At 39.5% G+C, this 17,341-nt stretch overlaps 1 protein-coding gene across 2 annotated transcripts in view; it reads left to right on the forward strand.

Moving 5' to 3' along the window:
* Positions 1 to 17,341, forward strand: part of PGM5 (phosphoglucomutase 5) — a 208,350-nt gene that overhangs the window by 27,253 nt on the left and 163,756 nt on the right. For both annotated transcript variants that reach the window (XM_028117393.2, XM_028117394.2), the window contains exons 3-4: positions 5,296 to 5,442; positions 8,570 to 8,695. In XM_028117393.2, coding sequence (XP_027973194.2) covers positions 5,296 to 5,442; positions 8,570 to 8,695 — 273 coding nt within the window. The remainder of the gene's footprint in view (positions 1 to 5,295; positions 5,443 to 8,569; positions 8,696 to 17,341) is intronic.

Below are 17,341 nucleotides of genomic sequence, written 5' to 3' on the forward strand. Positions count from 1 at the left end.
GGAGAGCTGATGGCGGAGTTCTGGCCTGAGTTCAAAGGCCTGAGATACAGCAGATCTGATGGTGTAAGTTCCAGTCCGCGTCCAGGTTCAAAGGCAGGAGAGGACTGTGTCTCAGCTGGAAGCCAGGCAGAGAGAGTGAATTCTCCCTCACTCAGCCTCTTATTCTGTCCAGGCTTTCAGTGGCTTGGATGAGGGTACTACACTGGGGACGGCACTCTCCTTTCCTCAGTCTACTGATTCACATACTAATCTCATCCAGAAACAGCCCTATATACACACAGGAATAAGGTTTAACCAAATATCTGGGCATCCAGATAGGCCCAGTCAGGTTGACATATAAAATCAACCATCATAACCCTTGAGGTGACATGACAAGGAAGTGGCCTAATGGGATCTTGAATCCCCTTGGTCTCTTGGTCCTCTGCCCTCCTTAGCACAGTGAAATGGTTGTATAATGGATGCTTATCTGATATGGAAGTACTCTGGGTTTTAAAGTTGGAATGGACCCTCTAAGTCATTTAGATCATTCCTGTCATTTTATAGATGAAGAAATCCCCACGAGGCTGTTATTTGCTCAAGTTCACATGGCTGCTCAAGGCCAGAAAAATGATTTTTTAGCGTAACTTGTAGACGTCTCTCTTTCCTACATTGTTGACCTTCTCTCGCTGAAATGCTTAGAATTATTTCACTATTTCTTATATTAATGTATATACATATATATACACACACACATATTAATGTATATACATTTTTCCATTTTGCACTTTTCTCCCCTAAAGGATTTTAAAGTAAATTACAGCATGAAGATGTTTTACACCTAAATATTTCTGAATACATCTCTTAAAAAGAAAGACATTCCAACATAAATACATTATCACACCTAAGAAAATATGTAACAAAATAACACCAATTCTCTAATACCATCTAAAACCTAATCTATATTCAAGTTTTTCCAGTTGTGTCCAAAATGTTATTTAGAGCTGTTTTACTCAAACCGGGATGCATCCAAGAACTATGCATTGCATTTCGTTGTTAAGTCTCTTAATCTTAGTCTAGGACACTGAGTCTGCATTTATACAAAAGTAGGAGCTGAATTTTAACCAACAACAGTAACCTTTATGAATTATTTTTGGCCTAGGCCAGAATATTCATTATTTCCCTCCTTGCAGCCATTTTGGACATTATCCAAACAAATGAACTTCACTCACATCAAGTGTTTTAAAAAAAAACACCTTATGACGTGTCCTATTCTTCGAGAAGTTTTGCTTCATTAGAAAGCATACCTAGGACCCACATCTAGTCTTGCAGCAACTACTGAGGATTTCAGGAAAAAAAAGAGGCAATATTCAGTTATTCTCTATGCTGTTAACACAGGAAATTGAATGGGCTCAGAAAATGGCAATTCATAGAGAAATGTGTTATAAAAGTTGCCAAGCTGAATGGATTTCAAGTAAGTATTTGGAATTTGTATACGATTTCATATCTTACAAGAACATCTCAGTCTTCTCTATGATATCCTATGAGACATAAAGGGAGAAGATATTATTTAAATACCCATTTTGTAGAATAAATTACAGGAGGAAATGAGACCTATTCAGCCATAGAGGAAGGGGATTGAATTTATCATTTGGCCTTTAACTGCATTGAAAATCCCTCTCTTAACGCTTAATTCTTCTTATTTGCATCGTCTTGGCGTCATTACTGAAGCTAACATTCCTAATGGCAAAGAAAGATTCAGTTGGTTTCTTCCTACTCAAAGTAGAATCAATTTTACCATAATTTCTTTTTCCCGAAGAGGCATTCATCTCTTTTCATTGTGTTCATATAGATACTTTTTTTTTTTAATTAATTAAGAAGCTAAGTGTCTTGGGGCACCAGGGTGGTTCAGTCGGTTGGATATCCAACTCTTGATTTTGGCTCAGCTCATGATCTTGGGATCCTGGCATCGAGCCTGGCATTGAGCCCCTTGCTGGGCTCTGTGCTCAAAGGGGAGTCTTTCTCTCTCTCTCTCTCTCTCTCTCTCCCTCTCCCTCTGCTCCCCCCCCCACTTGCACACGCTCTCTCTTTCTCTCTCAGATAAATGAATAAATCTTTAAAAAAAAAAAGAAAGCTAAGTGTCCACAGAATTAGTAGGCACAGCCAGGGAAATAGAATACATCCGGAACTATGTTGCTTTTAAAGTGCATTTAGAGGACAGGACCATTCTGAGCATGTTTTTAAGTAGAGAGGAAGATGCTAGAGGGGAAATGGAATTCATAATAAAAATACTGGATTTTTTAGAATCTTACAGTGTGCTGGGCACCATACTCAGAACTTTACATACATTATCCTATTTAATCCTCATAACAACCTGATGAAGTCACTGAGGAATAAAATGTTTTAAAAAGCTTGACCAGTGTCACAGAATTAGTAAGGTGTGGCGCTCAATTAGAGCCTAGATTCTGGGAAGAGGGCAGAACTTCTGAAAGAGAAGGCAAGGATGGGGAAGAAAACAACTCTGAGGGGTAAAGAATGAAAGTTAGGGGTGATAGTTGCTATACCTGTTCAAAAAGAAAGTAAGAAGAAAATTGCCTGCTCAGATAATGGGACAAGGAGAGAAAGGACTTGGGATGTATTTTGTAAAAGGTACTCTGGGAAATGTGTTGATGATTCATACATGAGAAGTCAAAAAGCTAAATAGCCTCATTCTTAGGGGGAGTCAATTGGTATAATTTTTGACTACCTCCAGCAATATGTGGGAGTCTGGAAATTGCAGCAGTGGGGGCAGATGATGGTGATGTCTCAGGGTTGGGGAATGACTGTGTAGGTGTGGCATAGCCTCAAGGCGGCTTATACTTGTTACGGGTGTCTGAGCTGACATCGGACTATTAGGATTTGAAATCCAGCCTCTATCTATTACCAGTGATAGGATCTTGGTTAAGGATCTCCATCTCTGGGCGCCTGGGTGGCTCAGTTGGTTAAGCGACTGCCTTTGGCTCAGGTCATGATCCTGGAGTCCCGGGATCAAGTCCCGCATCGGGCTCCCTGCTCAGCAGGGAGTCTGCTTCTCCCTCTGACCCTCTCCCCTCTCATGCTCTCTCTCTATCTCTTTCTCTTTCTCTTTCTCAAATAAATAAATAAAGTCTTAAAAAAAAAAGGATCTCCATCTCTTCAAATTTCAGTTTCCCCATTTGGAAAATGAGGGTAATAATAACTCCTACCTCATCTGCTTTTAGTGAGTGCTGAATTCCATGTAAAGTGTGAAAGGTGGTATATGTAAGTTTCAATAAATGTAGGTTCATGTTATTATGCTAACGAAGGTATGGCTCATATGGTGGACCTTAGGGTCCTGAGAATAGAGACCAGTGAAACTAGAATGGACGGATAGACTGGGATTAATCAAGTGATGATTAATAAGTATCAATATAGGAGAGGGCAGGTTCAGCAGACGTATGGAGTAGGGTAGCTGGCTGATAAGGAATTTGTGGGTTGAGGACACTCAAATTTGGTATTTTTGAAAGGATTTCAAGAGACAATAATACTTAAGATATGACTCTACCAGCCACTGACTAAAATGAAGAGGAAAACTCATTAGAGCGGAAGATGTCAAGGAACTTGGGAGTGGTGGATGGATGCAGAAGTTGTTGATGAACTGTGAGGTTAACAACCGAGTGGTTGAGTGGCATCATAGGAAACAAACTTGCTAGAAGTTGTTTTACTTTTGGAAACCGGTGTACTTTGTCATTAAATCAGGCTTTTTAAAAGTGAGGGACACAGCCAAAGAACACAGTGTGGCACCTAACGGAGCAGGGAGATATTCATGCATTCTCTAGTCGGACAAGCATAAAAAACGCAAAGACTGAACAAGACTATTTACTGTTTTACATTTTGCAGAAGGATAAAAAATGGTGAGGAGTGGAGGAGGAAGGCCATGTTTTTGTTTTTGTTTCTCTGCAGTCTTTTCCTAAAGGACAAGGAAATATGGGTAAAATCTACTAGGCTTCTTTCTGATGCACTAGAATGGGGGTATTTATTTTTAAAACAACTTTCTTCAGATATAATAGATAGACAAAAAAAATCTGCACACAGTTAATGTGTACAATTTGTGTGTTTAGGTGCTGTTCCTTTTTATACATTCAACGAGCATTTCTTGGGAGACAAAAACAGTGCTATGCTTTAAGGCAGCACTGTCTAATAGAAATACATTGTGAGTCAGAGATGATTTTAAACTTTCTGGTAGCCACATCAAAAAGTAAAAAACAAAAGGTGAAATGAACGATGCATTTTTAAACGTAGTATACTGAAAATATTATTTTGGCATGCTGCTGTAAAAGTTAAATGCAATCTATTAGATTTTTTCTATGAACTGTTCAAAATTTGATATGTATTTTACAATCACAGCACGTATCAATTTCACTAGCCATATTTCAGGTGCTCAATAGCTGCATATCATTAGTGGCTACTCTGTTGAACAGTGTAGCTTGAAGGATTGGGATAGAAAATAAATTATTTCTTGATTTCTTTTCAGTTGAAAGTTACAGTAGAGTTGGCGAGTATAATTCATACAAAACCTATCTATTGATATTTCAGATCTTTCAGTGTACTCATTTGATTCCCAGACTTGTTGCAAGAAATCTTAAGTGACTTGCAGTAAGATACAAAAATTAAAAAGAAAATTGGAAGGTGGACCAACTGTTGATTTCGTGTTCATTTAAAGTCTTTCACAGCCTAATTGTCCTCTCGACCTTGTGAGGAAACACATCAGATATTTTTGGCTAACCCTCATTTTAAAATCTTGGAAGTCACTAGAGAGCGTGAGTTAGGGAAAACGGTTAACCCTGGCAAGCTCCTGCCTCAACAAGGGAGCAGACTTGGGAGTAGAAGTCGTATTTTCTTTCTCTAGGTGCACTTGGGAGGCTGCAGTTTAAATCTGGAATCCCTCACTTCTGTCAAGTGCATATCCTGTTGGTGTCTCATATCCTGAAAAAAGCTGATTACATAACCGGGTCTCCCTGGCAGGTGTGAAACTATTTTTAGGGAAGCTGTATCATTGCTCAGAAGTGGATTCAGACAAACAAACATATGGGTTATTAGCCTACATAGAACAGGTGAGGCTGACCAAATTTCCTCCATCATGGATGAATACAACACAAAGAATATGGAGGCTAATTGAATGGTGAACTGTTGTCCATTGTTTGGAGAACAAATGAATCTTTCTTTTGCTTGGTGGTGAAGGAGATAACCTTCCTCTGATTGAAGTTGCAGACACTTTTTTAAAAAAACATATTTTTGGTGGTGTGCTGTTTCCAAATGTAGGTCCTGCACCAGATGTGGTCTCAGACAAAATCTATCAGATCAGCAAAACAATCGAGGAATATGCCATATGCCCTGATCTTCGAATTGACCTATCTCGGCTTGGAAGACAAGAATTTGACCTGGAGAACAAATTCAAGCCATTTAGAGGTAATAGATTATATTTTGAAGAACTGAGAATAACTCCATGGGTGGAGGTGACTCTGCTTTCTGGGATGGGGGGTGGGCACACACTAAAGTGATTGGTTTATCTCTTTGGGGAGTGACTTGATAAGCAGATGTAATATGCTCTCACAGGGAAGTGAGAGCAGCCAAGATACTCAGAACTGGCAGCTTTCAAAAATGACTTCTCAACTCTAGATCACTTTCAACATAGGAAAAACATCATAGCTGACTCCCTTATGGCATTCCAAGAATAGGACGTGAATCGCCAAAACATGTCTTCACTTTTCTAATCAATTACAGTGAAGATGCTGGAATATTTTATGTAGTTAAGGAGGGAACCAACAAGGTAATGGGGTTATTAAAAATTCCCATGGAAGGTAGGCATTTTTTTTTTTCCAAGTCAGGACCATGCTGTTCAACTTGATTCAATGTGCAAAGGATCCCCCATTCCATACCAAGCACTAGGTGAGGAGATTTTATGAAGGAACTCAGTAAGTACCAAATGGATTGAGGCAAAGCACAGAATGAAATTGCCCCAAATATCCCATACTAGAGAGTGACTGAAACTTCTGAAGTACTCAGATTATAACTTTTAATTTTACAGATTAATATTGAACAATATAACATCACTAATATCATGTATATGCATATTATGCCCCCCCCCTTTTATCCTATTGCTTTTTCCTAGAACGTATACAATTAGCCGTAAACCAACTTGTTACTCCTTTAGTGCCCTATATGCTGAAATACAGTCTGTGTTAAGATGTTATCCTTATTTGACAATTAAATTAATTTAGCTAAAAAGATTAAATACCAGGCTTGCAGCCACATGGCATTTGAGGGACAGGCAAGAAAGAGCTTGAAATGGACTGTTGAGGGGTCACACTGTTAAGCCAACACTACTACCTTTTTCGTGAAGGATTCTGAGTCAGTTGCTTGCTTAGCTAAGCAGCAGAAATTAACCGGAAGCCATGTGATACTGGAAACAATGGTGCCTCCTTTTATTAATCTAGCTGGGAGCATGCAAACACATGCACACACAGTGATTTGACAACTGTAAACAGGGGATATATTATATGAAACAAATGGATTTAAATATGCTTGTTTACATATGTTTGGAAAAACTGGACAGTATGATGACTGGGAAAAATGAGGCATTACCATCAGGAAGACGTTATGAATGATTTATTTACTATTGGTATCTTCACAATTTTTATACCTGTCTAAGAGACCCATATCTTTGGTGAGCTCAGATTCAGGCTGTTTCTGCAGCCATATTGCTAATTTGATGAGTTTTCTAAAATGCTGTGGATAACAGGAGGTGGGTAGAAGAATTCCCTGGCTCCCAAGAAGAACTTGGAGATAATCATTTGGGATAATTTATGTGCTGTGTTCTTGCTGTTTTAAATGTTGAGCAAGGCTTGAGTTAATTGGAAATACATCATTCCTTGGCATTTCACCTTAAGGGGTCTAGAGCATGAACTATTTGATGTGAACTTTCAGTTTTCACTGAATTCTACTTGCTTCCTTGTTTTTTTTACATTTCTGTCTACTATGTGTTATCTGCTATGAATCCCAAGTATATTTAGGCAAGTGGTTCAAGAATTAAAGAACCAGAATGAAATTGCCAGAAATATTACCTTATATTGTGGAGTAAGACTTCTAATGTATTCTTTTACTTCATAGATTAATTTTTTTATTGTGGTATAATATACATAACAAAGTTTACTATTTTAGCCATTTTTAGGTATACATTTCATACAGATTAATTCTTAATTTATTGTATAAATTAATACCCCTCTCAGGCCAAAAGATTAAAAATGATTTGTGTTCATCAAAAAATTATTACATTATGTTTGAATGGGCATATATACTACATTGCTTTAAGTGCAAGGAAAAATATTTTTAGATGGGTGTTTGACCAGATGAAGGGATATTTTCATATAACATATTAAAGTTCCATTCATTAGATATTATACCTGGAATTTACTGGTAATTATTAAAGGTGGATTGGTAATATCTTTAGTGCAGGTGTAAGTGTTTTGGAGTTCCAAAGTAGTACAATATTTGAAAAATTTGAAAAACAACACACATATGTTTCAAAATTTAATTATGAACTTAAAAGCAGGGCTTATGGACAACTTTTAGTGCCTAAAGAGGCAAGTATTTACTATTCTAGGAAAACACGTTCTTAGTATTAATTATATGCTGATGGCCAAGTTTGGAAAATGTAATGAATATTTGGCATTGTGTGTATCTGTCAAATAAATGGAAAAGACTAGTTTGGGATTCCCGGTCGCTGGGTGGTACCAGACATTGAAGAATACTTGTGTTTAATGAGGATTTCTAAATATCTGGCATTCACCCTGAAATGGGTACTGGATTGGGCACACAAGAGACTCATACAAACTCAGGAATATATCTTTCATCACCAATTCTAACCCTGGATTTAGTGGGCACAATGGCATTTAGAAAATAAGGGTCACTGCTGAAGTCACTCCTTGATTTGTTTGAAGCCTTCTGAGTCATTCTTGGCCGAGCCCCACAAGAGAGGCACCTGGGTGTGCCAAGAGACCCCCTAGCATGGAGGTGTGTGCCTTCTTTGGAAGGGAGGTGGTAGAAGGAAGGTGGGATAAAAGCGCACAGTTTTATCTTCACTACTTTATTTTGTGGTTGATTCTTCATTTGCAGAGAGGAATGTATAGCTTGTATTATGTCTACCCATTTGTGACTGGGAAAGTTGGTAGGATCTTGAATGTGTCTTAATTTGTGACTTAGCGTACAAGTGGACACTTGGCTTCCTCCATGATGGGTAGGGTTATGATGGAATTGTGATCAGAACTTCATGCCGTGAGGGTGGTGATTTCTTTTTTACACTTCTAAGTGTATTATGTCTACCCATTTGTGACTGGGAAAGTTGGTAGGATCTTGAATGTGTCTTAATTTGTGACTTAGCGTACAAGTGGACACTTGGCTTCCTCCATGATGGGTAGGGTTATGATGGAATTGTGATCAGAACTTCATGCCGTGAGGGTGGTGATTTCTTTTTTACACTTCTAAGTATGCTTTATGGGTATGGTCAATGATGTTTCCATTTGCTTTCCATCCTTAGTGGAGATAGTGGACCCAGTAGATATCTATCTCAACCTCCTTCGGACCATCTTTGACTTCAATGCCATCAAGAGTTTGCTGACAGGGCCTGGCCAACTGAAGATCCGAGTTGATGCGATGCACGGAGGTAAGTTCGTGGTCTTCTCCCAGTTGGTGGACTAGATGTTATGGATGTTAAGGAGACCTCTACCTGTGTTGGGTTTCTGAGATTATTAGGAAGATTGGATTCATAGATATTCATACAATGTGTTTATGTTCAGATATTTGGAACGTTCTGGAAAACTTCAGGGTTTTAATTTCTCTCTTTTTTTTTCTTAGATTAAAAAAATATATCATTTTTTAATTGAAGTGTAGTTGACACGTAATGTTACAGTAGTTTCAGGTGTACAACATAGTGATTTGACAGTTCTGTATGTTATGCTCTGCTCACCACACATGTAGTCTGTCGCCATGCAATGCTATTACAATACCATGGACTATATTCCTTAAGCTGTACCTTTTGTCCCCATGACTTATTCCTTCCATAACTGGAAGCCTGGACCTCCCACTCCCCTTCCTGCATTTTGTGCACCCCCCCATTCCCCTCCCCTGGCACTTTCTCTCTTTTGAAGCAAATGAAGGTAGTGGTGAACAGATGAGTTGGAGACTATGCCTATTCAAGCGTGGAATGGATAGTTAACTGTAGTCATTTAAAAAAAATCTATTTTTGAAAAGATTTTATTTATTTATTTCAGAGAGAGAGTGCATGAGTGGAGGGGAGGGACAAAGGGAGAGAACTCCTCGCTGAGCAGGGAGCCCGACGCGGAGCTCGATCCCAGGACCCTGAGATAATGTGAGCCAAAGACAGACGCTTAACCGACTGAGCCATCAGTGCCCCCCCCACCAAAAAATGCATTTTGATCACTGTACACACATATAGCTTAAACAATCAAGTAGTTCAAAGTTTATTATGAAAAAAATCTAGGCCCAATTCCCCCCAATTTCCTACAGAGGCAACTTTTTTTTTTAACATTTTAAACTTTTTTCTTTAAAGTATTTATCTCTCTATTACTAAATACTATGAATATACTTCTCCTTGTTGAGTTTCAGTTTGGGCATCACTGACTTTATACGATGGAAGATGAGCTGGTAGCTCTCTTTTACCCTCTCCATTCACTCAATCCAAGCACACTTCCCTCAACCAATTATATCATAAGTTTGGTGAGATCAGTATCCAGTGTCTACATTATCAGAACCACTGCTGAGCCATGTAAAATATTATATTTTCTCACAGCACAACTTTTTTATGAATAGTGCCCTATTCCATGTTTCATGAATGTCGTATTTTTAAAATAAGTCAGGTTTACTGAGGTATAATTTATATGCAGTAAAACTGACATCTTTTAGGCATACACTTTGAGGAGGTTTGACAAACCTATATAGTCATGTAATGACTGTGACAATCAAGATATAGAATATTTCCCTCACTTCAGCAAGTTCCCTTGTGGCCCCTTTTTAGTTGTACCCCTCGTCCTAATCGCTAGCTCCTGGTAATCACTCATCTGGTTTTGCCTAGATAATTTTGTTTTTTCCAGAAAGCCATCTAAATGGAGCATAAAATATGTAAAGCCCTTTTCTTCAGGCTTCTTTCACTCACATAAAATTCTAGAGATAGAGTCATGGTGTTGAATGTATCAGTGGTGATTTCTCGTTACTACCGAGTAGTATTCCATTGTAGGGATGTACTATAGTTTGTTTATCTAGTCATCAGTTGATATAATTATGGTTATTTCCAGGTTTTGGTTACTACAAACAAAGTTGCTATAAACATTTGTGAATAAGTCTTTATGGGCTACATGATTTCATTTGTCTTAGATAAATACCTAGGCCTGGGATTGCTGAGTCATAGGACAAGTACATATTTCACTTTATATGAAACTGCCAAGCTTTTGTCCAAAGTGGCTGTACAATTTGCATTGCCAGCAGTGTATGAAGACTTCAGTTTTTCCATGTCCTCATCAACACTTGGTATTGTCAGTCTTTTCAATTTTAGCCATTCTACCATATCTTGTTGGTTGCTATTAAAATATTACTGAGGAGAAGGGAGGAAGATGGTGGAGAAGTAGGGGACCCTAGTTTCGTCTGGTCCCTGGAATTCAGCTAGATAGCTGTCAAATCATTCTGAACACCTATTTTCCCCATTGAGAATGATATTCACTGTGGGGTTTTCACAATATTGAGCTATATTCCCCCCATCCCTACACTGTGAGAGTTTCAATCAAGAAACGATGCTGTACTTTGTCAAATGCTTTTTCTGCATCTATTGAGAGGATCGTATGGTTCTTGTCCTTTCTTTTATTAATGTATCACATTGATTGATTTGCGGATGTTGAACCAGCCTTGCAGCCCAGGGATAAATCCCACTCGGTCGTGGTGAATAATCCTTTTAATGTACTTGGCTCCGCTTGGCTAGTATTTTGGTGAGAATTTTTGCATCCATGTTCATCAGGGATATTGGTCTGTATTCTCCTTTTCGATGGGGTCTTTGTCTGGTTTTGGGATCAAGGTAATGCTGGTCTCATAAAATGAGTTTGGAAGTTTTCTTTCCATTTTGATTTTTTGGAACAGTTTCAGAAGAATAGGTATTAATTCTTCTTTACATGTTTGGTAGAATTCCCCTGGAAAGCCCTCTGGCCCTGGGCTCTTGTTTGTTGGGAGATTTTTGATTATTGCTTCAATTTCCTTGCCGGTTATGGGTCTGTTCAGGTTTTTTATTTCTTCCTGGTTCAGTTTTGGTAGTTTATACTTCTCCAGGAATGCATCCATTTCTTCGAGATTGTCTAATTTGCTGGCATATAGTTGCTCATAATACGTTCTTATAATTGTTTGTATTTCTTTGGTGTTTGCTGTGATCTCTCCTCTTTCATCATTTTATTTATTTGGGTCCTTTATCTTTTCTTTTTGATAAGTCTGGCCAGGGGTTTATCAATCTAGTTAATTCTTTCAAAGAACTAGCTCCTACTTGCTGGTAGGGGCTGACGGAGGCTCCCTCCCGCCGTGGTCTATCTTCCCGTTCTGTTCTACTGTTCTTTTGGTTTCTATTTCATTGGTTTCATTGATTTCTGCTCTGATCTTTATTATTTCTCTTCTCCTGCTGGATTTAGGCTTTATTTGCTGTTCTTTCTCCAGCTCCTTTAGGTGTAGAGTTAGGTTGTGCGTTTGAGACCCTTCTTGTTTCTTGAGAAAGGCTTGTATTGCTATATACTTTCCTCTTAGAACCGCTTTTGCTGCATCCCAAAGGTTTTGAACAGTTGTGTTTTCATTTTCATTGGTTTCCATGAATTTTTTTAATTCTTCTTTAATTTCCTGGTTGACCCATTCATTCTTTAGTAGGATGCTCTTTAACCTCCATGTATTTGAGTTCTTTCCGACTTTCCTCTTGTGATTGAGTTCTAGTTTCAAAGCACTGTGGTCTGAAAATATGCAGGGAATGATCCCAATCTTTTGGTACCAGTTGAGACCTGATTTGTGACCTAGGATGTGATCTATTCTGGAGAATGTTCCATGGGTACTAGAGAGGAATGTGTATTCTGTTGCTTTGGGATGGAATGTTCTGAATATATCTGTGAAGTCCATTTGGTCCAGTGTGTCATTTAAAGTATTTCCGTGTTGATCTTTTCCTTAGATGATCTGTCCATTTCAGTGAGGGGGGGGGTGTTAAAGTCCCCCACTATTATTGTACTGTTGTCGATGTGTTTCTTTGATTTTGTTATTAATTGGCTTATATAATTGGCTGCTCCCATGTTAGGAGCATAGATATTTACAATTGTTAGATCTTCTTGTTGGATAGACCCTTTAAGTAGGATATAGTGTCCTTCTTCATCTCTCATTATAGTCTTTGGTTTAAAATCTAATTTGTCTGGGGTGCCTGGCTGGTTCAGTCATTAAGTATCTGCCTTCGGCTCAGGTCATGATCCCAGGGTCCTGAGATCGAGCCCCGCACTGGGCTCCCTGCTCCGCGGGAGGCCTGCTTCTCCCTCTCCCTCCCCATGCTTCTGTTCCCTCTCTCGCTGTCTCTCTGTCAAATAAATAAAAATTAAAAAAAAAATCTTTAAAATCTAATTTGTCTGATACAAGGATTGCCACCCCAGCTTTCTTTTGGTGTCCATTAGCATGGTAAATCGTTTTCCACCCCCTCACTTTGAATCTGGGTGTGTCTTTGGGTCTAAAATGAGTCTCTTCCAGGCAGCATATCAATGGGTCTTTTCTTTTTTTTATCCGCTCTGATACCCTGTGTCTTTTGATTGGGGCATTTAGCCCATTTACATTCAGGGTAACTATTGAAAGATAGGAATTTAGTGCCATTGTATTGCCTGTAAGGTGACTGTTACTATATATTGTCTCTGTTCATTTCTGGTCTATGTTGCTTATAGGCTCTCTCTTTGCTTAGAGGACCCCTTTCATATTTCTAGTAGGGCTGGCTTCATGTTTGCAAATTCTTTTTGCAAAAAGCCCTGGAAGCTTTTTATCTCTCCTTCTATTTTCATTGATAGCCTAGGTGGATATAGTATTCTTGGCTGCATATTTTTCTCGTTTAGTGCTGTCAATATATCATGCCAGTCCTTTCTGGCCTGCCAGGTCTCTGTGGATAGGTCTGTTGCCAATCCAGTGTTTCTGCCATTGTAGGTTACCGACCTCTTGTCCCGAGCTGCTTTCAGGATTTTCTCTTTGTCTCTGAGACTCGTAAGTTTTACTATTAGATGTTGGGGTGTTGACCTATTTTTATTGATTTTGAGAGGGGCTCTCTGTGCCTCCTGGATTTTGATGCCTGTATCCTTCCCCAGATTAGGGAAGTTCTCTGCTATAATTTGTTCAAATATACCTTCTGCCTCTCTCTCTCTTTCTTCTTCTCCTGGGATCCCAATTATTCTAATGTTGTTTCGTCTTATTGTATCGCTTATCTCTTGAATTCTGCCCTCGTGATCCAGTAGTTGTTTATCTCTCTTTTTCTCAGCTGCTTTATTTTCCATCATTTGGTCTTCTATATCACTTATTCTCTCTTCTGCCTCATTTATCCTAGCAGTTAGAGCCTCCATTTTTGATTGCACCTCATTAATAGCCTTTTTGATTTCGACTTGGATAGATTTTAGTTCTTTTATTTCTCCAGAAAGGGATTCTCTAGTATCTTCCATGTTTTTTTCAAGCCCAGCTAATATCTTTGTAATCGTCATTCTGAACTCTGGTTCTGACATTTTACTAATGTCCGTATTAAGTCCCTGGCAGTCAGTACTGCCTCTTGTTCTTTTTTTTGAGGTGAGTTTTTCCATTTTGTCATTTTGTCCAGAGGAGAATAGATGAATAAGAGAACAAAATGCTAAAAGTGTAACAATGACCCCAGAAAAATATACACTAAACGAATCAGAAGAGACGTGAGAATGGGGGGAAAAGAAAGGGAAGGAAGAAAAAAAAAGAATATGATCAGGCTGGTGAATAGATCAGAGCCACACACTAGATTTTGGGCATATTTTGGTCTGTTAGAAGAAACTGCCTCCCAAAATTTTAAAGAAAGAAAAACATATATGTACTAAAATAAGGGTAAATACGATGAAGGGATGGAATATGACTGTGAAGATGAAAATTATAAAAGATTTTATAAAAGGAATTTATAAGATAAGTTGGTTGAAAAAAGAAAGAAGAAAAACAAGTGAGAGAATGTGATCAGGGAGGAGACTAGAACAGAACCTTACACTAGCGATTTAAGGTATATTTTGGTCTGTTAGAAGAAACTGTATCCCAAAATTTTAAAGACAGAAAAACATATATATACAAGAAATAAGGTTAACTACAATGAAGGGATAGAACATGACTCTAAAAATGAAAATTAAAAAAGATTTTTAAAAAAAGGGATTGATAAGATATTGCTTGAAAAAGGAAAGAAGACAAATTAAAAAAAATAGAAAAAGAAAACATAAAGAAAATTTAAAAAATTAACTTTGAAAGACTAAAAAATCATGGGAAAAAAATCCATGAATTCTGTGTGCAGTATTCCCCTAGCGCTAGAGTTCTGCCGTTCTCCTTGATTGGTAAACTTGGTCTTGGCTGGCTCTTCTTGCTGATCTTCTGGGGGAGGGGCCTGTTGCCGTGGTTCCTAAATGTCTTTGCTGGAGGCGGAATTGCCCCGCCCCTGCTGGGGGCCGGGCTAAGTAATCTCCGGTTGCTTTGGAGGCCAGAGTGAAATGGTGGCCTTCCAATCTCTGCCCCGGAGGAGTCGAGAACTCGGGGCCCCACTTCTTAGTGAGTCCCCAGAGAAAAGCAGTCAATCACTCCCGTCTCCCCGGTCTCCGGCTGCACTCCTTGCTCATCCGGCCTGTGACTGAGCATTTCTATCTCTGGCAACCGACCCCCTATGGAATCTCCAAACCTGGTAGATCCCTGCAGTGCGCTCCTGTGCCGCTCCTCCCAGGGGAGGAAGGAGAGTCTCCCCGGCTCTGCCACTTGTTGGGTCCCTGCTGGAGGAGCAGTGGCCCGACTGTGCTGCAGATCACAGTTTATGGGAACCCCAAGCTGAGAGCCCACTCCTTGGCTCCGTCTCTGCCGCTGGCTTCCCCGCTCCGATACCTGGGAGCTCTGCCGCACTCAGGCACCCCTGGTCTTTCTGTGACCCCGAGGGTCCTGAGACCACCCTGTCCCGCGAGAGTTCCACCCCCCCGCTTAGCTACTGGAACGATATCCCTCAGCGGAGCAGGCTTCTGAAAGTTCCAGTTTTGTGCTCCGCTGCTCTATCACTTGCCGGTAGGGGCTGATGGAGGCTCCCTCCCCCCGCATTCTATCTTCCCAGATATCGCCTCGGATTCACTTCTCTGCATGTCCTACCTTCCAGAAAATGGTCGCTTTTCTATTCAGAGAGTTGCTGCTATTCTTTTCTTCGCTCTCCTATTGAGTTTTTCAGAATGTTCAGAATGGTGTTCAGAATGGTTTGATAACTAGCTGAATTCCTGGGACCAGACGAAACAGGTCTACTCCTCTGCCATCTTGCTCCTCCTCTCCTATCATCTGTATTTTAAGCCAATTCTATATTTAATTGTAAGATTTTTTTTTTTTTTTTTTATGGGGGCACCTGGATGGCTCAGTCGGTTAAGCATCTGCCTTGGGCTCAGGTCATAGTCCCAGGGTCCTGGGATCAATCCCCATATCAGGCTCCCTGCTGTGCAGGGAGCCTGCTTCTCCCTCTCCGTCTGCCCCTCCCCTGGCTCATTCTCTTTCTCTCTTGCTCTCACTCTCAAATAAATAAATAAAATCTTTAAAAAGAATTTGTTCTTTTTTTTTTTAAAGATTTTATTTATTTATTCATGAGAGACAGAAAGAGAGAGAGAGAGGCAGAGGGAGAAGCAGGCTCCCAAGGAGCAGGGAACCCGATGCAGGACTCGATCCCAGGACCCTGGGATCATGACCTGAGCCGAAGGCAGACGCTTAACCATCTGAGCCACCCAGGCGCCCAAGAAAATTGTTTTTTATGGACCTTTACATTTGAAAATATTTAATATCCTATAATTATGCTAACTGCATTATGTAATGAAAAAGTACACTTACAAAAAAATATCGCTGACATATATTTTAAAAGTTTTCTTTTCTCTGTATAGTTTCTGTTTCCTCTAGGTTGCTCTTTACTCTTTTTGTTTTGATCTCATGTTAATTGCATTTTTCAAAAGTTTGGTGATCCTTGGCTCTCTGGCGCATTTAAGAATGAGGCACTAAAAATTTTGTTGGGAGATCTGAGCCCCTGTGTGGAGCTCATCCTCCATGGGCTTTACTCTGAGATCATCTGGTTGGGCTTTTTCTTCTTTCTTATTGGGCTGATCATATTCCCCAGAAAAGGATTTTTCAGGTTCTTGCCCTAGCATCATCTGGCCTAGAGGGAAGACAGTTTCTCTTTCTAAATATTTTGATCAGTATATCTGGTTTTGAGCCTCATTGCCTAGCTTATACTATATGTCTGTCTCTGAATTGATTACTCTGGCTGAGGGTTGGAGGATATTGATTGGGCAGACCTAGGTCACCTTCTCAGTCTTGGGTGAAGTGGGATTTAGCCATAAGAACTAAGATGGGGAAGGGATTTAGTCTCCAAAGGAATCCCAAAATATTGCAACTAGAGGAAGGGGAAATAAGTGCTGGACAGGCAAAATCAAAAGATATTCAGTGTTTGAGGGTTGTGTTGTACTAGTGGAAATTAAATGGAAAACAATGCTTTACCTATATTTCAGCCAACCAGATTACATGCTGGTCCCCAAATCTGCTGTATGTTCTAACTCAGGCTCCATTCCCTTGTTCATAATGTCCTTTCCATTTGGATGGCATCCCCACTCCCCATCTCTATCAAATTTATATTCTCTCTTCACATCCCTCCAGAAATGCTACCTCTTTTGTGAAACTTTACCTGTGGTTGTTTCTTCTCATAAGCCATTGGATCTAATTATTTCATAAATATCCATTGCATAGCACCAGTCTTACCACTGCAATCACCTGTAGATTTGACTCATCCCACTAATGGATTAAGAACCCAGTAATGTAGAAACAGTGTGATTTGCATCCCTTGAATATGATGTTTCTATTCTTAACTTAGGAATTCCATGTTAGGCACTCCGTAAATGTGTTGAACTGGAAAATACCTTTTCTTAGCAATTATTTTGTAAAATATGCTTAGTTTTATATGCTTCCGTGGTTTACAGTGTCCAATTATATACTTGGCAGAGTTAAAATGATTGCAGAGACAAAGAACATTCCTAGAGCCTTTAGT

This window comes from Eumetopias jubatus, unplaced genomic scaffold (genome assembly GCF_037043125.1).
Source record: "Eumetopias jubatus isolate StellerSeaLion01/CBP00866 unplaced genomic scaffold, mEumJub1_p1.0 scaffold_15, whole genome shotgun sequence".
In the NCBI taxonomy this organism is placed as follows: Eukaryota; Metazoa; Chordata; class Mammalia; order Carnivora; family Otariidae; genus Eumetopias; species Eumetopias jubatus.